Source organism: Pagrus major, chromosome 21, assembly GCF_040436345.1.
Source record: "Pagrus major chromosome 21, Pma_NU_1.0".
Lineage (NCBI taxonomy): Eukaryota > Metazoa > Chordata > Actinopteri > Spariformes > Sparidae > Pagrus > Pagrus major.
The window spans coordinates 3,421,944-3,445,105 of NC_133235.1; the positions used below are offsets into that span (position 1 = coordinate 3,421,944).

Below are 23,162 nucleotides of genomic sequence, written 5' to 3' on the forward strand. Positions count from 1 at the left end.
AGATGCTATTTATTTTTCAGTCATCTGTGATGCTACACCAGACATTTCCCACACTGAGCAGAATGTGGTGCTCATCAGATATGTGAGGTATAACAAAGAAACAGACGACTGGGAGATCACGGAACAGTTCTTAGAATTTAAAGGGATAGTTCGGATTTTTTGACATGAAGTTGTATGACATCCTCACCATCAGTGTCGTGCATCAGCAGTGACTTTCCCCCCACTGCGTCCTGTGAGCCGAGGTCTGTCCCGCTGTTGTTGCTGAAGAAAGTAGTTACGGCTAGTTTGCGGGGTCACGAAGATGAAGCGTTTTGCTTCAAAAAACAATATCCGTTCAAAAGAGTAAAACATTTGCATCACAAAATCGTTTACGACAAAAAAGTCAGACCTCACGATCACCTGGCACTATTTCCCCTCCCTTCGTATCACTGCACACTTCCGCCTGTTGACACACCGCACCGCTCCGTCAGCTGTTTCACGGTGTTTACATGCTCGGATGGTAAACGTAAATATGTCTGACTACGAAACGAGTGATGAAGACATTCCTTTTACCACAGAGCCAAAGGGATATCTTTATGAACCCGAATACACAGACACCGAGCTTCGTCAAATGGAGTAAGAACGGGCAGAGAGAGAGGAGAGAGACAGAGAAGCGGTCCAAGCTGAAGTTGGACCTGTACAGACAGTACATAGTTGCTGACAATAATAATAACAGCCATCATATAAAAAGGCACCGTCTTTAGCTTGTAGGTAGTTGTTCTTACCTGGGGTCGTGGCACAGCAGCGCTCTTCAAAACATGTTTCTTCCTCTTTCCTGGGCGTGTGGGAACATAATCGTCCTTTCTGAAGTGTGCACTACACACACGAAGCTTTTTCACCCTTGGCAGTCTCGCTTCAATGTTCAAGCCTATGGCAAGAAGCCAAAGTTGCCTAATAGCAATGTCCGTGACAGGAAAGCGGTGAAATATATACGGCGACTTGGTATGATCTTTGTTGTTGCAACCCAGATAATCGCAAATCCGCACCATTTTTATATATCCTCTTGTCTAATAATCTCGCTAGTACTCACGTTAGCTCTCACGTTAGCTCTCTCGCACATCCGAGCATGTAAACACCGTGAAACAGCTGACGGAGCGGTGCGGTGTGTCAACAGGCGGAAGCGCGCAGTGATACGAAGGGAGGGGAAATAGTGCCAGGTGATCGTGAGGTCTGACTTTTTTGTCATAAACGATTTTGTGATGCAAATGTTTTACTCTTTTGAACGGATATTGTTTTTTGAAGCAAAACGCTTTATCTTCGTGACCCCGCAAACTAGCTGTAACTACTTTCTTCAGCAACAACAGCGGGACAGACCTCGGCTCACAGGACGCAGTGGGGGAAAAGTCACTGCTGATGCACGACACTGATGGTGAGGATGTCATACAACTTCATGTCAAAAAATCCGAACTATCCCTTTAAGGACTTTCACAAAAAACAGGAAGTGAGATAGCAGAAATGATTGAAAATGTGATGACAAAGGGATAGACATTGGAGACTGCAGAGGGCAAGGATATGACAACGGGGCAAACATGTCAGGAAGGGTCAAGGGAATCCAAGCCCAGATATTGAAGAAAAATCATCTAGCTACATTTTCACCCTGTGCCTCCCACACCTTAAATCTTGTAGGTGTGCATGCTGCACAGACAAGCCCAGAAGTAGCAACATTTTTTGGCTGCATCAATCACCTATACTCATATTTTAGTGCCAGCCCAGAACGCTGGGCCATCTACAAAGAGAAAACAGGTTGCTCTTTGCATCGCCTCTCAGATACCCGCTGGAGTGCAAGAATCATGGCTGTTTAACCTGTAGCACAACACCTTCCTTCTGTCATTGAGGCCCTTGACAGTATACCCACGACATGTAGTCTCACCAGCGAGGCCAGATCAGAGGCTAGTGGTCTGAAGAACTACTTCATGTCATTCAATGCTATTGTCCTACTCACTGTCTGGCTCAAAGTACTGCAGTGCATTGATGACAGGAATGTGATTATCCAGTCTGGAAAAATCTCTCTTGACACAGAGGTAGCCAATATCAGTGCCTTAACAAAAGAGATGCTGGCTCCTAGAGATGGATGGGAGTCACTCCTGTCTGAGGCAACACTGATTGCAACACAAATAGATGTTGCACCTCAGTTTAGTGTGGCAGCATGAGGGTCGTACTTTGGATAGCACTTGATTAAGAATGAATTTCACGCCAAACAACGCCACCCTGGGGGTTTCACCCAGGGACCCTTTTTTTAAAGGACTATTTCCAACCAAGGAAGGCACTAAGGTCCATTTTACAAGTGAGGCAGAGACAGCATTTCTGGTTACAAAAATATTTATTAATTAAATTTCAAAACCTTTAAAGCTCCAACATTAAGGAGTCACTCACTGGGGGCAAAAAAAGGGGAGCCAATCAGGGCTGTGACTTACTGGGCAGATGGGTCCAAAACAAAGGGGGATCCCAGGAACACCACACGTGAAGTAAATGAAAGTGAAACAAAAATCAACCCAAAAAGTGCTAACACAAAGAGGGACACCGCCACCAGGACACCAATCCGCCAACCTAAACTCAGCACCAGAATGAGGGGACAGAGAGTAAGAAACAAAAGAAATTAGATGCAACTAATCACAAAACACACAGAAGAGATCAAGAAATTAACTATACAAAGTCTCTAATAATTAACACAATAACAAATCAAATGGAATTAACAAAATCTACATAATCAATGACATTGTTACAAAAGAAAAATAAAGAATATATCATAAAGAGCAACTAATCATGAAAAAAAAAAAAAAATAAAATAAGAAACTTTCCCACTGTTCTCTCTCTCTCTCTCTCACACACACACACACACACAAACACACACACACACACACACGGATTAAGAGGTGACAGGTCCAACAATACACAATACGGCATCGCCGAGCAACAATTCGGCCACGGCGACGCTAAAATAAGACCTGAACAAGGAGCAGTAAGCTATTGCTTAGCCAGCTGTAGTGAGCAGCCGGGAGCCAGGCAGACAGCGTTAGAGCACCGCGTCAGCGTGTGCAGATAAAAGTCTGAAGGCGAAGCACTGTGAATCCAAGCAATGAGAGCAAGCAATAGCAACGAAACAAAGCCACAGAGTTGTGAGGCAACGCAGCGAAGTGGTGAGGCAAAGCAGCAGTGATTTCCTGCAGATGGATTAGCGGGTGCTGTGCCGCTACACAGGTATCTTTACCAGGTCAGGCAATCCCGATCGGCACGGCGTGGAGCATAGCGCTCGGCTACCGAGGGCGACCAGCAGCGGACAGTGAGCAGCAAACAGCAAGCGGTGAGCAGCGAGCAGTGAGCAGCATGCAGCCAGCAGCAACACCCAAGCGAGCCTCTGCCACTGAGCGAAAGAGGAAGTGGATGGCGTCAGGAAGTGACGTGACCCAGGCTCCGTCAAGCAAGACAACAACCAGGTGCCTTCTGCCTGCCTTTATAAGGTGCTCTCTCACAGCGATTGGCTGGGAAGAGCCACACAGCTGAAATCCACCACACACAATACTTCATACTGCTACATTACCAAGGAACACAGTCGGCAAAAGAAAAGGAAGAGATTCCACGATGAGACCTCTCAAGAGGAGACAACTCAGGACAGTGCAGCAATAGTGTTTCGGAACACAGTGTTTTTTACTGCTATGGACAGCATCATAAGTGATCTGGACACCAGGTTCCACACCACTGCAGAAAAAGTTGAGGAATTCTCTGCTGTTTTAAAAGTTGGACAGATTAGTGAGAATAAAGTCCCTTCTGTGTGCCAACCACTTATCAAGAAGTATTCCAGAGATCTCACGTCCGAGTTTGAAAATGAAATAAGACACCTGAACACAGTATATGCTGCTACTTTCCCTCCTAACTTGTCCCCTCTTGGTCTCCTGAATGCAATTAACAAGATGCAGCTACACAGCATTTTTGGAGAAGTCTGCATTGCTTTACGTATATTTTGTACATTGCCTGTGACTGTTGCTGGTGGAGAGAGAGCTTTCAGTAAGCTAAAACTGATAAAAAACTATTTGAGGTCCACTATGTCTCAGGACAGGCTTTGCAGTCTTGCCACGTTGTCCATTGAAAGTCAGTTGGCTAGAAAGCTAGACTTCAAAGACTTGATCAATGACTTTGCTAGCAAGAAGGCTCGGCGCTGGGCTCTTGGTGAGTCAGGCTGAGCAAGGGCCAGTGATAGCTGTCAAATGGCATGTCTATGGAGATTGGATATTACTACAGACATAATGCTCACAGCCTAAAAAACCAAGTGAGAACAAGATTTATGGCTGGACTGCCAAAAACGTGTTGAGCTGTTATTTGAGAGAAAAGGTTGGGTTTCCAGGAGTCCTTTGTTCTTATTCGTACCATGTTATCTTACCTTTTAATTTGATGTCACTGGTACTGTTAGTTTGTTATGACCATATTCCAAACCTCAAAACCTGTTGATTTAGTGATCACTTGATCTGTTTTGTAGCACTATAATAACCCTGGTGTGGAAATTCCATTTTACATGTCAACTTAATTTTCTTGTTGGCATATATGTGCAGCTAAGTTAAAAAATCTGCTGTTTTCATTGTTTTGAGATGATAATTTATTTTGATTGAAAAGTTAATATATATTTAAGTTTGTTTGTTTTTCTTTTTTTAAATCTTTCATTAATGTTAAGAGAATTTTCCATTTTGAAATTTTACAATAAAAATACATTGAGACTGTAAAAGATGGCCTTTAGCACATTTTTTATGGTGGCTTTTGATCTTGCATCAAATAGTGAACTGCATACTGTATGCAGACTTGCATGTACAAATCACCAGCAGTAAATATTGTCCTAGTACTAGTATTGAACTACAAGAAGCAAGACAGTTGCAAGCCTTTAATTAGTTATGTAAAGCTTTTGATGGGACAGTTAGGGCCAGGGGCGGGGTGGCCACAGGGAGGTTCGGGAGGATTCCCGAACGGCCGGTCTGTTCTGGGCCGAACCGGCCGGTGGTCAGATTTTTTTTTTTTTTTTTTTTTTTTAATGTAAAACGGGGCCGCGGCCCGCGATTAAACAGGCAGCCTGCCCTTACAGCCCTTGTAGGTGGCAGATTGGAACGCCAGACTGGGTCACTCTAATATCTTGCATTTTAAGGGGGGATACGAGCGGCCCCCCCTCTCAATTTGAGCTGATCCTTGTTCCTATTGACATGTGATTGGCTCAGCCGCTCAGTCAGAAGAACGGCTGTTTTCCTGTTAAAAAAACAAAAAAGGAAGGAAGGAAGAGGGGCAGGATCGCGATGACGAAAAGAAAGAAGCCAGAGAAAGAGATGGGTGGAGCAGAGAAAGTGAGGATGAAAAAGAAAAGAAAGTTGATAGTAGACGCAGCAAAATGCGCGAAATTAACCGATATGTTCCGTCGTGGTGGGACCAAGGTCGGCCAGGCCGGTGATGACGACACGGGTCCGAGCAGCACGGCCACAGCAGGTTAACAAGCACCGTCTACACCGCGCCATCATCCCAGACAATATAGTGTTTGTGTTTCAGGACACAGACAGAGCTATCAGTAAAGTTACACAATAAATAAATCATTAATTTGCTTTGTCAATTAAAAATAAAATCCATAGGCTACCAACTGACCATAAAACACTAAAATTCATTGCAATAATAAATAAATAAATAACATTCTGTTTTAAAGATATAATTTAAAATTATAAATATATATATAATATAATACGGCTATATTTCCTGTTATGTTTCTGCATTAGTGTGTGTGTGTGTGTGTGTGTGTGTGCGCGCGGCACTTTTCTTAAATTGAATTTTAGATTTTGTTTGTGTTCTAACACTGAATTATTTGCAAAAGTACTATAAATGTTATCATTGTTGCTGTTAATGTTAGACACAGATAATGCCAGTCATGAGAGTGAGGAGGAGAGAGGGACAGATGAGGAGGGACAGGAGAAGGAGGAGGAGGAGAAGGAGGAGGAGGAGAAGGAGGAAGAGGACGAAGAGGAGGAGGCGGAGGAGGGGACTGAGGAAAGTGGAGCAAGAACAGTGCCAGGTACAGGTGCAGTGTGAAGGTCTGGGTTAGCAATAGGTCTTTGCCTAGAATTATATGAAGATGTAAAGTTCCACAGGAACAAAAAGTTCATCCACCATTTCTGAACTATCCGTTTTCTTAATGACTTATTGCAAATCTTCCTTATTACTGATGCTCTTTTCATGCAGCACAAGATGCACAGGAAAAGGCAGGGCCAAGCACAAGGGAAACAGAGCCAGGGATACAACCAGCTGAAGATGAGGGTTTTGATTTTTACGCACGTCCCGCCTCCAAAGATTTAGATCTGTTTTTTTCTTACCATCCTCAACAACCCCCCAGAAAAGGGATGTCTATCTATCAAACCAAAGATGGCATTAAGAGAAAGTGGCTTTCCTACTGTGAGAAAGAAAACTCATTGTACTGCACAGTATGTTTGGCATATGCAAAGCCATCTGCAAGTGATAGTGCATTTGTTAAAGGTGGAATGAAAGCATGGAAGCATGTACATCAACGAATAGAAGAACATGAACGAAATCAAGTGCATCGAGAAAGTGCTGAAGCATATTTCATGAAGGCCACCCATGCAGACATAGCAAGTTTACTTGGAGGAAAACAAATGTCTCTCCATCGTGAACAGGTCAGAAAAAAACGTGAAGTCATGAGCCGTGTCATAGAAGTGATAAAGGTCATAGGAAAATGTGGTCTGAGCTACCGGGGCACTAATTTTGAGGCTGCCCACACTTGGGAAAACATGGCTCTTAACCATGGACATTTCTTGGAAATGATCCTGCTGTTGAGCAAGTTTGATGTTTCTCTCCAAGAACATGTGAGTGAATGTATAAAGAAAAGCAAGAGTCTACATGAAACAGGGTCTAAAGGAAGAGGGTCTCTCGTTACCTTGCTCTCTAACACATCTGTCAACAAAGTGATTGACATCATTAGCAACCTGATCAAAGAAAACATTTCAAGGGAAGTAAGAGAGGCCGGAATGTTTTCTGTGCAAATTGATACAACGCAGGATATTACCTCCACAGACCAGTGTGCTGTTGTCCTCAGGTATGTAACTGACACAATCCATGAGAAGCTCATTGGTGTTGTTTCATGTGAGTCGTCAACAGGAGATTATTTTGTTCAGCTACTCAAGGAGACTCTGGCAAAGGTCAACATTGATATCCGGAACTGTGTCGGTAACTCCACAGATGGAGCAGCAAACATGCAGGGCCAGTATAAGGGGTTCTCCACTTTACTGTCGTCAGAATCCCCAAACCAAGTGCACATCTGGTGCTATGCCCATGTGCTTAATCTGGTTCTGGGAGACACCACAGGTGTTGTGATAGAAAGTGCATCTCTTTTCTCCATCGTGAATGACGTTGCAGTTTTTATCAAGGACTCGTACAAGCGTATGAATATGTGGGAGAAAGTGAGTGATGACAGGCGTCACAGAAGGCTGTCCCCCATTGGGGAAACCAGGTGGTGGGCCAAGGACCAAGCCCTAACTAAGATATTTGGCTCTTTTGGTAGCCCAGACAATGCCTTGTTTGTTGATTTGATCCTAACTTTGAAAAGAATTGTGGAAGATATGTCAATGAAAGCACATGTCAGGGCAAGAGCTAAGGGCTACATTGAGTCCCTCCTGAAGCATGAGACCGTGCTTACAGCCCAGATATTCTTGAGGATCTTTGAGATCACCTCACCACTGTCCAGATACCTTCAGACTAGCAACATGGATCTAATCACTGCACATCGGCTTGTAATGGGGGCCATAGATAGCCTAAAAAGATGCACCAGGGACATGGATGGTGTCACAAAAGCAGCACATGTATTTGTCAAGTGGGCAAACGAGAAGCTGGAGGAGGGCGGATTTAAAGAGATGGTTCAGGTGGGTCTACCTGAATTAAAGAGCAGGAAAAGAAAGACCATGCCAGGTGAGGCAGCAGAGGAACAGCAGAAGTTGAAGGCAGAGGACCAGTACAGGGTCAAGGTCCACAATGTGATTTTAGACACTGTCACTGAGAGCATTCAGACTCGTTTTTCCTCAAATGGAGCTCTTTATGATGACTTTGCTTGCCTTGACCCAAAAAACTTTGGAGTCCTGAGAGAGAGGGAGCTTCCATCTGAAGCCCTCCAACAGCTCAGTAAGTGCATCCTTAGGTTTGATGATAGGGCCACACCTGGAAGGCTGAAGGCTGAGCTCTGCAGTCTTGCCAGCCACTGGGAGAGACTTAAGTTGCCCCATTTTGAGTCATACACTGTCTGGACAGCAGAAGAGACAGAAAATGGAGAAAACATGGAGCTGAAAAACACCAGTTGTACCTCTTGTAAAAACTGTGCAATTTGTGTTTATCACATACTCTCCAAATACAACCTGCTGACTGATGCCTATCATGTCATCGGACTAGGCTATAAGTTCCTACTGACCCTGTCTTTCAGTCAAGTGGCCTGTGAGAGAACTTTCTCAACTCTTAAGTTTGTAAAGAATAGACTGAGGAGCACACTGACACAGGAGCATCTTGAGGGATTTATGCTAATGTCAACAGAGAAAGAGACCCTGATGACTTTGGACAATGATACAGTCATAGACAGAGTTGCAGAGAGCAGTGCATTGCTCAGACGCTTGCTGATAAAGTAAGTTAGGACAGTTTCCTTTTGTTGGAGGGGGAGGAGAAAGAAGAGGAGGAAGAGGAGTAGAAAAAGGAGGATTAAACAGGGAGAGGAGAAAGAAGAGGAGGAGAAGAGGGAGGGAGGGAGAGAGAGAGAGAAAGGAGGAGCAGCAGTTTGTACAGTATATTGAACAGGTATTTTTTCACACACACACACAGTAGTTTTGTTGGTTGAAAATAAAGTATTTGTGTTTAAATTAAATTACGGTTCTACTTGTGCCCTTCGTGCGATCGGATAAAAGGCCTCTCCAAACCAAGCTCCCGGGCTGAATTTCAACCCCAGCCCGCCCCTGGTTAGGGCCTAGAGATGTGGTGACAACAGCTGCGCAGAGGGGGCCCAATTTGATTTTTTTTGTCATGGGGCCCAAAATTCCTGGCGGCGCCCCTGCCTGTGACAGTGAGGGAATGAGCCTTTTTAAATATGCGGACGACATGGCCCTGGTGGCTCACCTGACTGACAAAACTGCTCTGGACCGGTATCAGCAGGCTGTTGAAAACCTGGCCCAGATTTTTAACCAGCTCTGTCTTGAGTTAAATGTCCAAAAAAACAAAGAGCTGTGTTGTGGGGGCAGAAGAGAGTCAGCAACCGCTCTTTTCAAACCACTCAGCATCCAGGGTCAGCTTGTGGAGCAGGTTGGGTCTTTTAAATACCTTGGAACTGACCTGGACAACTGCCTCTCCTTCTCTCAGCATGCAGACACCATTTTCAAAAAACCACAACAGCACCTCTACCTGCTGAGGAAATTAAAGACTTTCAATGTCAGCACACATGTTTTAACTCTGGTTTACCAGTCTCTCATTGAATCCATACTCACCTTCAACATCTCTTCCTATTTATCTATCTATCTATCTATCTATCTATCTATCTATCTATCTATCTATCTATCTATCTATCTATCTATCTATGTTTCTGAATTTGATGAAAAACACAACATACTCATGACATAAGTCTAAAAGTATTTTAATTTCGAAACAAGAACAAAGAACAAGAACAAAATATGTTGCACACAATTAAAATGAAATAATTAGCTTGCTCCTTATGTCACAAAAATGTGAAGCACACCATCAGTACAGTATGTCAAGTGTGAAGGGTCCCTACTTAAGATCAGTCCTCCATTCAGTCCTCAGTTTCAGAGTCAGTCAGGTCTGCGTCCATGATCATCATGTCAAGGTCACCCTCTTGGGGTTGATTGTCACATGTTTGCAACTTGCACAGGTTTGTACATTTTAATCTGCTGCCCATGCAATTGCATTCTGGGAGCTAGCATCTACGGCTGCAGTTGCAGGAAAACTGATGTAAAGCTCTTTTGAGTGGTCAGTAGACTGGAAAAGCACTATCGAAATGCAAGTCCATTTACAGATGCAGCCGCCTCGATTTTCCCCTTCCAACCAAAGGCCTTTTGGCTGCCAGCCAACTGGTAGCCGGTTCCCAGTCGATTGACAGCCACTGGGAGTCCCCACCTCCTCCTGGGGATGTGCCTGGATTGTAAACACGCCCATTCATTCAATTGCATAGTGCAGTGCAATTGTAAGGAGTGCAGAATTTTCAGCAGTATTTATATAAAAAACAGTACCAATACCAACAGTATTCACAGGGATTATTGCACAGTGTCTTTCTGACACTGACTATTAACCCTCTGAGGTCCAGGGTATAATTGGCCGTTTTTGACTACTTTTGATTTTACCTTTATATTTCACCTTAAAAACTGTTTACTTTGCCTTGTTTGGTATCATTTCTTTCAGCACAACCTCACATGTGTGACTTCACAGTTTTTTTTTTCATTTTGACATACTGTATTAACACACTGGACCTAAAATCACACAAAAAACATAAAATCCGAGTAGGAAAAAGATTTTTTACTGTGAAAACCACAAACATATTTAACAAACCATTTTTATGGTATTTTTTAATGCAAATAAAAATTGTTGATTGCTAAATTTGTACATAAGTTTTTGAAATTTATAAAGTTATACAGCAATTTACATTAAAATGCATGCAATGCCTCAGGCGTTTTTTGTGCAACTATTTATAACCATTTACAAAACAACCAGGTGTCCCAATAAGGCACATCACAGGCCTGACACTTCCAGGGTGTCACCAAAACAAAAGATGGATCACCCACTTCATCGTCAATGGCGGTACCAACAGCACCACCTTGTGGCCATTTAAAAATGCAGCTGTATCTCTTTAAAGCATGATTCAATCAGCACCAATTTTGGGTCGTACCATCAGACAACAGTTGCCAACACTGCTGTCAGATGTGATTTCTTCAACTTGTAGGTGGTGTTAGAGTACAATTCCAATTTGACTGATTATGGTTGCAAAACTGTATGGCTTTTGTGACAAAATCACCATCTACAGACATTTGTGCGCATTGCTCACTGCGAGCGATGGCAGCAGATGCAGCAATCCCACACATTTTCTTCAGACAATGCAAAGTTTTCTAGTTTCATTAGTGATCTTCCAAAGAGATTTCATTTCATCTTTCTGGGAATCTGAAATGTTCTTCTTGTAGAACTATAGCCATTGATAGAGAACATAGACACTTTCTGGCTATTTAACCAAGTAACCTATTTAATCAATACGATTTAAAAAAAAACATTTTGGTAGACTGCAAGTATTGAAATGAAACAAGGAAAAACAACTTTCATTAATCATCTTTTTATCCTCACAGAGAGTCAAAGGAGTCCTCAGAAAAATAGGAACAGGGAATGGAGCTTTGTTTAAAATCATTAAGTTCGCATCAGGGTAAGCATTAGAAAATAGCAAATTATATTACAATACTTATTATTGAGGAAAACTGGTACCTGTATACATGGGAGGATGAGTTCAGGAGTCTCACAACTTGAGGAATGAAGCTGCTCTGTAGGTTTGTGGTACAGCAGCAGCAGGGGGGAACAGACTGTGGCTGGGGTAGGTTTTGTCTTTTACAATTCTTTGCAGACATCTCACTTCACTGATATCACTGATGCTCTGTAGATGGATACCAATAAAGTTCTGGATGGTTTGAATATGCAAGATTTCATTACTTACCTTTAAGTTCTAACTTCACTTCAAAGCTGTAAGGAAATGGAGGGGAAATACTTATTTTCTGTACTTCAGAACTGAGCTTTTCTTCTGCTGTTGGAATTGGAAAAAATAATGTGAGGGGCAGCAGAGTGTATTTCCTGTACTTTTCTTTTCTGTACTACTCTGTGGAGAATTAATTTTCAACTGTTGAGTGACTTCTTAGAACAAGCACTTTTAATGAGAGAGCTTAGCAGAAGAGACAGCTGTAACAATGACAAGGACCAACTTGGTTTTTGGAGTATGCAAATGATTATCAAATAGAAAAAAACAACACTTTCACTGTAAAAGTTTATTTTCATAAAATGAAACAACTTGATAATACATCATATACCGATGATAGACTGCCCACAGTGAGTTTCACACCTCCAAAATTACATTAAAAAGTAATGAAGCTGGACGGTATGTTGATTCTTTCCCCTCGAAGAATATCATCATGTCATTTTATCATGTCCTATACGTGTCTGGTACAAAAAGAATGAATTACAGTTTAAAGAAAAATATGTGGATATTTTTGTTTTATGCCTTCAGAGCAGAATACGTTCACAAAACACAACTGGAGCAAACTGCTGCTGTTATTGGAACCGCCAAAACACACTATACAAACTCTTGGTAGCAAATGAGGATAACATAAAGTCAAATCGGTAAATGATTTTTCATCTTTCATCCTTTAGAAACAGACTCTCAGGTGTAGCACTCAGGTGAGTTTGATTATTGTGATATTGTGATTTCGACCTTTTGCTTCAGTATCTACTAATACATAAAAGCAAATGATGATTGCTCTGCCTTCTGGTTTCTGTAAATTACAACAATTAACAACAAAACCTCATATCTCTGAATGAGTAACAAGGGTGGGCTGAATAAACCAAGCAAATAAACCAGTAAAAAGGGGTAGCCGTTGTTTTTTCTTGTCGGACAAATCAGAGAAAAGACTCCATAGAACTGAGAAAAAACGCTGAGTGTTTTGTGGAGATTCATCACTACAATCAACTCCTTTCATACTAGACATACTCATTTGATCCTTTGTTGTTAAAATATGATTAGTGCAGCTTTAATATTTGACCAATATCATAGATATATGGCCTGATCTGCTCGAACATTGGTCATTTTTGGTCATTTTTTTTTAAGTTCATTCACTCTCAAGAGTGACAGCTCTACTGTGAAGACAAGGCTTCCCAGTGTCCTTCATGCAAATATGAAACATATTCTCAGTCAAAATACTAATTGTTCAACATTCTGTATGATATCTGTTGTACTTTGTTTTTTGAAAAAAAGACTCCTGTAAAATTAAAGATTTATAGAACTCAGTATAACCCCAATATAACTCAGTTCAAGTTGATGAAGGTTCTCAGTCATCCAGGTCACGGTAGTTCTAAGTGCTGTATCGTAGGCAACTGGACTTTTCAGTTTCTTGAAGACGTTTCACCTCTCATCCAAGAGGCTTCTTCACTTCTAACTAACTGGAAGGGAGTTTGCAGGCTTTTAAACTCTGTGTGGGAGTGTCCTTACAGAGTCGCTAAGGACACGTGTGAGCTCTGAGTTTCAGAGTCGTCAGGGCCACTTGTGGGCCGTTGGGAGCTCAGAGCTCACATGTGTCCTTAACAACTCTGTAAGGACACTGAAGAAGCCTCTTGAGAAATTGAAACACGTCCAGTTGCCTATGATACAGCACTTAGAACTCAGTGCAACCACTTTTCTGACACAATATACACTCAATCTGGAGCTAAAAATCCAGAAATGATGCCATGAACGTACATCTTCTTTTTGTGTGCAGCACAAAAAAAAATTCAGCCAAAAAAAAATCTAAATACCTGCATAACCATAAAGAAATCAGTGCATTTAGTCATATAAGTTGTCCCCTTTTTTACTCTGTGTCCCGAAGAAGGCGGTTTTCAAGCGAGGATTCTACAAAACAGCCCCTCTGGAATGGTCCATTTGTACAAGACAGCAAAAAAGACAAAAAGTAATCATATAAGAGTCATTAGCCCCCTCCAGTCTCAGCCAACTGCCAGGCATCACAGTTCAGCTTGAAGGGCAGCAGAAGGGCACTTAGTCAAACAAAAACAAACAAACAAAAAACAAGACTCTTACTCCCCACACTCATCACTTCATATTTGCAGAGGTAAGTGGTGTTGTTGTTGACTGACCTGTTTCCCAACGCTTTCCTCCATTCGGTTTAAAGCCACAAGAAATACTCTATAAAAAGGTTATTTGGTAACCGTGGAGAGATAAAGCAAAGCCTTAAAATAGTCCAATTCTTAATACAAAATATAATCAATTTAGATTTAAAACTCCATTCAGACCTGAGTCTTTGAAGAGGTTCACACTAGTGGAACTGAAGATTGATGGGCTCCACTGTTGTCCTGGTTAATTTACATTTAGACATCCATTAGTTCCCATTCCCACAATCCAATATGTCCTTTTGGAGGACTTGGCTCCATGTACACTGAAGGCAGGTCAAGGATCATGTGGCATTCTTAAATATCCTGTTTAATGGAATTAACATCTGCCAGCACATCTGTTGGTTCATCATGTGGAGTGTGTGTCGTCTGTGTTATTAAAAGCTTTCACATTTTCTTAAAGCTCTTCAGCAATGATCACAAGCTCCAATATTGAGTTTGTAGTAGTTAGACATGCTGTCTTTGGCCCTGTATTGTCTTTGACTTTAAGTGTGTGTGTGTGTGTGTGTGTGTGTGTGTGTGTTTGTGTGTGCATTTGTGATGCTGTTTGTTAGGAGAAGTCACTGTCCTCAGCCCCATACAGGTCAGCAAGTTTCCTGAACCTGGGCCCCCAGTCACTCAGGTAGTGGTAGTCCTGCTCAGCGTCCGATGAAGCTGAGGCCAGTGAGCTCAGTGACTCGGCCACTGAGCCTGCGCCCTCGTAGGCATAGGTGGCAAGCGAGTCATAGGGCGGTGCTGCTGGGTTACAGTCGTTCTCTAATACTCTTTGATTGATGAACTCACGTACTTCCCCATTATCCCGTGACGCCATGCACACTGGCGGCATCATGAGGCCAGAAGTGGCAGGGGCAGGTCGGCGGTGTGGTGGGTACAGCAGGGTGTCAGTGGGGATGATGTCGCGCCTCTGTTTAGAGGATTCCTCCAAGGTGGCAGCAGTATCCGGGTGTCGCAGTGCACCAATGTCAAAAGCCTGAGTATCCTCCTCTCCTCCACCCTCATCATTGTAGCTCACCACGTTGTCCCGGACATCTTCCTTGGAGATGATGAGAGGTTCCTGCTTTCTTTGGCGTTTCAACGCTGTGAAGAGAACCACAATCACTGCAAGAGAAAACAGCAGAAAGATATGAGATTAGTTTGACACTGAACAGCAGTGATCACAATATACAACCAGTGAGGTCAGATAATAAATCAAAGGAAAATGTGCAGGAATTATGGCAAAAACTATGAAAACAAGACCCAATGTCAGTCAACTTACAGTGAAGTGATTATATGCATGTAGAATATGTACAGATATTCTGTGTCTTGGCTCTGACCTATCACTCCCAACAAAGTATCACCAAGATTAGCACATCAGGGAGCAGGGAGTGACAATTATAACTTCCCCTTTAGGCAAATGTAAATTCAGAGCCTACAGGTGGATGCTGGGTTAGAGGTGGGGCTTTTGAAATTGTAATTTATAATAATCCCAAATGATCTTTTGATTTCAGATTGTTGACTGTATCGTAGTATTCTATGATGCAAAGATGAACAATTAAACAACAGAGTAAGATTAAGTGTGAAGATGTGCACTGCATCTTGATTCAGACCAACAGATGGGACTCACACAGTGGAGATGCAACAGAGCCCAAAATGAGTCTAAAAACACAAGGGCTGCACAGGCTGGTGACAGGCAGACAGAAAGCATCTTAGCCTTTGATTTCAGAGATGGCTCAGCTATAAGTAATCGTACAGAACATTTGATTGGCTAAGCTCATGCAGGCCAGTTTGAATTTATATCAAGTAAGAGCACAGCGGCAACAAGAAAGAACAGAGTTGGAGTTGAGGTCAGGGAGCTGAAATAACTGATAATGCATACACAATAGCACCGCAAATCACAGCATGAAATGTCTGCAAAGTAACAGGCAAGGTCTGTGGTGTAATGAGATAATATTATTTAGTGAGAGGAAAAGTAAATGTAAATATAGAGGTACAGGAGGTGAAGTTCAGAGGGAGAAAGTTTTATATAGATAAAGTGTACAGTTACTGTAGAATGTGTGCAGGGGAGATAGAGGGCCAGTGATGTCTGATGGAAGATAAATGAACAGAGGCAGAGAAAAGCAAAAAGAAAACAGTAATGTGATGGTTGAGGTGATAATGAATACATTCATATCCATATAAGTACTAAAATACTACAGCTTGAGGCTGTGTTAAATACACTGCCCAAAAAATAAGGGAACACTTTAATCACACATCAGATCTTGATGAATGAATTATTTAAGTTGATCTCTACTGATGTACATTGTATAATTTGTTGAGAACAAAATGACATAACAAAGGTCAATGGAAGCCAGAATCATCAACTCATTCAGGGCTGGATTCAAAATTACACCGAGAATCAAAGTAAAAAATCACAGGCTGATTCAACTTGCGTGAATTTTATCACGACGACTCCTAATGTGACTCAGTAGTGTGTATGCCCCCCGCATTGCCTGTCTGCACTCCTGACAATGTCTGGGCATTCTCCTGATGAGTTGTTGGTGGATGGTGTCCTAGGGGATCTCCTCCCAGACCTCGATCAGGGCTTCAGTGAGCCAGTCCGGCTGTACTTGTGTAATGGCCGGTCTTCTGATCTCCTCCATGCTCTTGAGACTGGGCTGGGAGACACAGCAAACCTTCTTGCGACCGTACATATGGATGTGCCATCCTGGAGGAGCTCCACTACCTGTGCAACCTGATTGGGCTGAAGGTACTGCCTCATGTTACTAGTAGTGACATTAGCAGAACACATAACTAGAGAAGAATCTGTCAGGAAGGATAAGGAGAGAGCAATTGTCTGTGGTCACCACATACAAAACCATTACCTTTTTGGGAGTCTTGCTTTTGCCTCTCCATTGCACCTGTTGTCACTTTCATTTGCACCAAAGCAGGTGAAATGGATTCACAATCACTTGTGCTTCCTAAATGGACGGATTGATATCCCTGAGGTTTAACTGACATTGTGTTATACTGTGACGATTAAGTGTTCCCTTAAGTTTTTTGAGCAGTGTATAATTCAACACAACAAGACCCCTCTAAGGAACCAGACTAAGAACGAGCTTAACCATTTGCTCTTTTTCTGGTATAAATACATCTCTTTCTTTCATATCTTTTCTGTGTCTAAGTTACATTTACATGTGTTATCACACATTTTCTAAATGGCACTAAATGGTTCTTTGAGTGTGATCACACCTTAAATGTATTTTCTTTGGTGAGGACATGAAATGTTGTATTTTTGTGTTTGGCTCAAGTCCAACCTATACAGTTACAGACAAAGCAGGATTCAGATCAGCGAGAGATGAGTATGATGGACCTGTCTGCATTCTTTGTTGCCACTGCTCTCCTGTGGTGTTCATTCATTTATCCAGTTAGAAGTACTTGGACTGTTGTAGCTGAATATAAGCAGGAGTCTGCGCTGTAGTTCGTCCCCAGTTAATTTTAGAGCTGCTGGTTATTATAGCCACATCTATTAAATTACATCAAAAATTCCATTTTGGGGTTGTCGGTGGGAATTATGTTGGTACTGATAAACCCTAGTTGGGGTAGATGACTGACTCACATCACATGTCAGTATGGTGATTCTCTACCACCTCCATGTCACTGGTAACCCTCCCAAAGAATGATATGACCTAAACCTTTTTGATGACAACTTACTCGTTAGTGTTTTTTGACAACACATACTGTCATGTACATCCAGCAGGGAAGTTAAATATTTTGATCAATACACCTGACAAAACACGACAAAAATGTCAGATTCTTATTAAGGCTGTAACTATACATTGCATTGTATATAGTATGTAGGGCCTCCTCTCAACTCCATTATTTTTTTTATTTTGACGCCGGATTAACGCACACACGTTATGCCCCTCGGCCCGCCCTGTAGTTTGGGAAATCAGAAGGCAATGCAGCAGTAATGTTGTGGATGGCAAGCAGAAACAAACCTCCTTGAGCAAAAATGGATAAAGAAAAGGGTCTTTTGTATGGCAAGTTCAGCTTTAAAGCCCTGCCAGATGGTTCTCTAGACAAGAACAAAAATATTTGCATTTACTGTCGATGTGAATTGAGTTACCACCGGAGTACGTTGAGTCTCAAATTCCACTTGCTGGCCAGGCACACAGCTGATGTAGAAAGCCCTCTTCCCCCTTGCCAGAGGCAGACCACGCTGGATAGTTTGCAACGGAGACGCCTGGACAACTCTGCATGCGACAAACTTTCAGTGATAGCTAAATGGGTGGCTACAGCTTGCAGGCAAACAAGATTAACATTGTTTAGTGAAAATGTAAAGTTGGACACTACATTGTGTTAGTATTTCTAAGGAATGTAACATTCAGGTCAATATGCCCATCTGCTGTTGCGTGTTGGGCTTGAGTTTGCCATGTAATGCTTCCAGCATATTTTTTGAGCATGCAGCACCTTTGAGGGCTATTCTGGAGAATATTCTGGACTGTATTTATCATTGCTTTGGATTGTTGCAATAAGAATAAACATACAATTGCATAAAGCAAGCATATTAGTCCACCCCCATTTTGTATTAAAAACTTGAAAAATATCCCTTTAAGGGACATTTAGAAAAGATAAGTTAACCATGGACAATCATGCGATTAAACACGATTAAATATTTTAAGAGATTGACAGCCGTTGTAGTATGATATTCAATGGTGTTGTACCATGTCATGTAAGACCCCTTTGCTCAAGGGGTTCTAAGAGCAGGGCAGACTAGTTTATCTCCTTATGTCAAGTTGTATCGAAAGTTTGTCTTATTTACTGGAAAAGTGAACGTTTCCATTGCAAGAACTATATGGGATTGTAATGATTGTTAGGGCTATTACTCAAACCCTCAAGTGTTGCCAGGAATTAATAGATTATAATATATAGATATTGTTACATATTCTATTGTCTTACTGTGCTATGTGATACAGTGCCTTACTGTACAGTCTTGCATCACTTTTACTGACCTGCACTGTGGTGATTAAGCTGTATCTCCTCTAACTGTCACTGCATTTGTTTTCTTGTTACAATGCACTTCTTTAGTTTAGCTTTTTTGTTGAGAGAGAGAGCGAGAGGGGGGGAGAGATAGATAGATAGAGAGATAGATAGAGAGAGATTCAAATTAATGAAAAAAACATGAATGTCATGCATTATTTGGTGTGACGCCATTATATTGACTACCTTTCTCTCAGCAGCTCCAACTCTGACTGACTCCCAGCGTCCCTGTTGTGTCTGCTAAGTGTGCAATGACTGCACTTTCAGAGGCATAAATATATATTAATTTTCCCAGCAGCCTGCTGGACTCTTACTGCTGCATGAATAAGAGGCTAAGTGGGGATGTGGTGGCAGATGAGATGCATTAATTTACATACAGTGTTTGATTGAGATGAGTGGCAGCGGACTGGAGCTCTGAACCATTGTTGATTTCAATTACAACAAATGAGAATGCACAATGGCTGCCTGTGTTTACAGTGTTGTACAAATTGCACTTGGCAGACACAAGACACAGGATTTTCATGGTTACAGATTAGAGAATCCAGTTTGTGTCATAGCTGCAGTTACCAAAACACAGCAGAGGCTCAGCAGGTTGGGATTTCTTTAATGGTTCAAACATAGACTTGGAGGCTGTGGTGACTGGTGGACTTAAACAACACTCCTAATGGCATGGAGAAGGAAATATGGCTGGGGAGGCTTAAGTGTTTTATCTTTTGTTATGTTGGGACCGTCCACATGGTTCTGACATCAGATTGGCCTGCGTGTAGCTCAATGCTTAAATGCGGCCTCCTTGCACTAACGAAGCCTGGTAAACAAAGGAAAGTGCACCGACCCTAATGTCCAGTAGGTGGCGCCTGCTTGTCACAGTCCCCCAGGTTTGAAAACTCCCATCTCCCATTGTCTGTGAGTGCACCTAAACGCATCAGTTCCGCTGCGACCGGAGGAGGTAAGTACAGCTGCAGGATCATTTCATTACAGTCCCAGAGTTACGTGTTGCTGGAAGCATCAGCTTTCGCCTACACAACTATTACTCAAAGGAAGCATATTTCTATTCTTAATAGAGAAGTGTAGTAATGACGTATTCTTGTACACCAACCCAGAAGTTAGCATTGCGCTAGTTCCCTTGATAAAAAGCCTATAGGATTTTTACATTGGATTTTGGATTACGGTTAGGTCTGTGGCAAACACAAGTTAATGATACTTACAAGTGCAAATTAAATCGCTAGCAGTTAAATGCTAATGTTAGGCTATAAACAGACTACATTGCGGTCACATGACTTAAACGTCACCACCACTAAGCGTCTTACCACACAATTACTATACACATTTTCTGTAAACTGATCTACAAGTTGTAAAGTTAGAGTTTGAATATAGCTTGTAAAGATGGAGTAGTGAGTAGATGAGCACTGTGTTCAGCATGATGACGTTTAATGTCAACTTCTGTAGTCTCATTTAGCTGCTTGTTAGCAACTGCCGTTACAAGATACATTAGCGCTTTATAATTAACTTGTGGGACATTAAAGGATGCATTTTATTTCATAGTACAGAACATGAAAATATCTCAAGCCTGTGGTTACCGCAGACCTTATTTCAGACATTTGATTGAAAACTAATTAAAAAACCTCATAGACTTTGAGAAAAAGGAAACAGATGTGCAAAAATGAGAACTGATTTCCGGGTTGTAGGATTACAAACTACACCATTTTGTTACCTATTTTAATTATTTCCTGTATACGACCAATTATTATTATTGTTTGTTAACAATAATTCCTTGGTAGAAAACCCCTGCCTCACACACTAGATTACATACAATTTAATGAATTAATTGTATTATTTCAAAGTGTATACATTTCATTCAATTAAAATGCATTTTTGTTGCTTTCATATCTCATTAATAAACACTTTCACTAGATTTTCACGATATATCTTTAAATGTTACAGCTACGACTGAAAATGACAACAGAAACAAATAAGTTTGCCAGTGCAGCAAAATCTCTGATCCACAAGATAGTAGATATTTTTACTTGGATATGATGATTTTTGACTACCCACTTTTTTAAGTAGTGGCCCATTATTTCCCTGTCCAATGACTTAGTGGTTGTTTAAGCTCCAACATAAAATGTATTTTAATTTAATATGTAATCTGTATGATGTGTTTTAGCTCACTTTTTTCTCATATCCAAGTCTAATTATTTCTAATATTGCCATACAGATGAAGCCTCTTAAAACTTCCCGTTTCTCCGTGATGGGGCCCGCGATGACACGGTAAATGCTGGGCTGAATCGTAACCCCCTAAGCGCCTTGTGTGGAAACCAGTTGCAATGGATTATCTATCCACCAGGAGGAGCAGTGATGATGGAAGCTGAAGCAATACTTCAGCGTGAAATCAGCTATTCTTACTGTATCATAGGCATACAGTATTTGACGTGTGTGAGAAAGTGTGATTCCCACACAGAGCATATTTAATGATTAATAGGCTACCATATCATAAGGTCATCAATATTATGCTTCAGCTTTTTGTTTTTAACAGTACTTTTTTCATGACTGAATAAACTGAATAAACAAATGGTCCATTTCAGAATAATATAAGTTTATTGTATTCTTGAATTATAACTATTGATGCATTAATGTGTTCATAACTTTAGGGCTGCAGCAGGTAAAGGATGAACTAATTTTAATAACTGTATACTGCTGGGTGTCTTAACCTCTAATAATATAACCTAGCTACAACTTTAAAATATAAAAAAAAATAAGTAAAGTAACCAGTAGGGCTAATGCTAACTAAACTAACTAAAACTTTAAAATAAATGTAGTGGGATAAAAGTGTAATATTTGTCACTGAGATGTAATGGTGAAGGAAGCCCCATCTAATGGTGACACCCTGCAATTGAATAAATGGGCGTGTTTACAGAGGAATCTAGGCACATCCCCAGGAGGAGGGGGGACTCCCAGTAGCTGGGAATCGACTGGAAACTGGCTGGCAGCTGCATGGTAGGGGAAAATTGAGGCGGCTGTAACTGTAATGCTGTATTTGTTTATCTGAAGACTGTGGTGGAAGTTTACAAATACAAACACACTTACTCAGCAGTATGACAGCACACAGAAGGATGGCAATGAGTGCTCCGGTGCTGAGACCAGGAGAGCTGCTCAGAGCCTCAGCATTGCACAGCTCCATGTTGCCTTCACGGTCACAGGTACACACCCTCACAGTGAGGGTGCCGGTGCTGCTTTGCATGGGGTAGTCGCCATCGGTGATCACCACAGAAACAAGATAGACGCTCTGCTGAAGGCGGCTGTAGCTGGCTCGACGTGTCAGGATGCCAGCAGTGTTATCTGAGTGGGAGAAGGTTCAGTTAGACTATTGTGTTAACACACCTGCAGTGCACTGTGCGTCTCACACTTTCTCACGCAGCAGAGGTGCAAATAAAAATCACGTCATTTATTGGTAAAAAAAAAAAGTGGGACCAATATGTTAAACAACTTTTTTTTTTCTTTTAACAATTTTTTATTGATTTTTTTATTAGACATATCATACATTTGTTTGCAGCTGATTTGAAATTCTATGTATACAAGCATAGATCTGGAGCATTATCCGAATAATTAGAAATATACAACGAGCCCCCCGTTCCCTCCCACTCAACCCACCCATCCACCCAACCATGCCCACTTGTCCCCTCAAATCCAGATTAAGACAAGGATAATTGTCCAATGAATTGTTTTCCCAACCAAGGATCACAGAAGAAATGTATACATAATGTATGCTCATTCCTTCCAAGAGAGGAGGATGAGAGATGTCTTGCAATTAGGGAAGTAAATGCTATGAGCTTTACTTTTAAGGGAGCAAGTTTCAGGGGTAACTCCAAATAGGGCACATATAGGAGTAGGGGTGATGTCTTTTCGAAACATCTCAGTATACACGCTAAAGATATTTGATAGATAGGTTAGAACTAGAGTGCCGATTTAAAATGAAACCTGTTTGTTCCAGTGAAATTATTTGTGGGACAATCTTCTCCAGTCTTGTTGCTAGATTTTTGGATAAAATTTTGTAATCTACATTCAGTAGAGAAATTGGACGATAGGAGGCGCACTGGAGGGGGTCCTTGCTCGATTTTGGTAAAAGTGTTATCACTGCTTGACGTAAGGTGGGTGGGAGCATTGGAGATCTCACCTCCAAGTAAAGAGTTTTGTTCAGCCGAAACAGAAGGTAG

General features: G+C 41.6%; 1 protein-coding gene across 1 annotated transcript in view; it reads right to left on the bottom strand.

The window, feature by feature from the left end:
• Nucleotides 1-14,398: 14,398 nt before the first annotated feature.
• LOC141017307 (cadherin-6-like) overlaps nucleotides 14,399-23,162 on the bottom strand; it is a 103,081-nt gene continuing 94,317 nt past the window's right edge. Inside the window, exons 10-11 of the mRNA XM_073491977.1 lie at nucleotides 22,036-22,287; nucleotides 14,399-15,054 (exon numbers count right to left, since the gene is read on the bottom strand). Of these exons, the coding sequence (XP_073348078.1) occupies nucleotides 14,507-15,054; nucleotides 22,036-22,287 (800 nt within the window). The 3' untranslated portion in view covers nucleotides 14,399-14,506. The remainder of the gene's footprint in view (nucleotides 15,055-22,035; nucleotides 22,288-23,162) is intronic.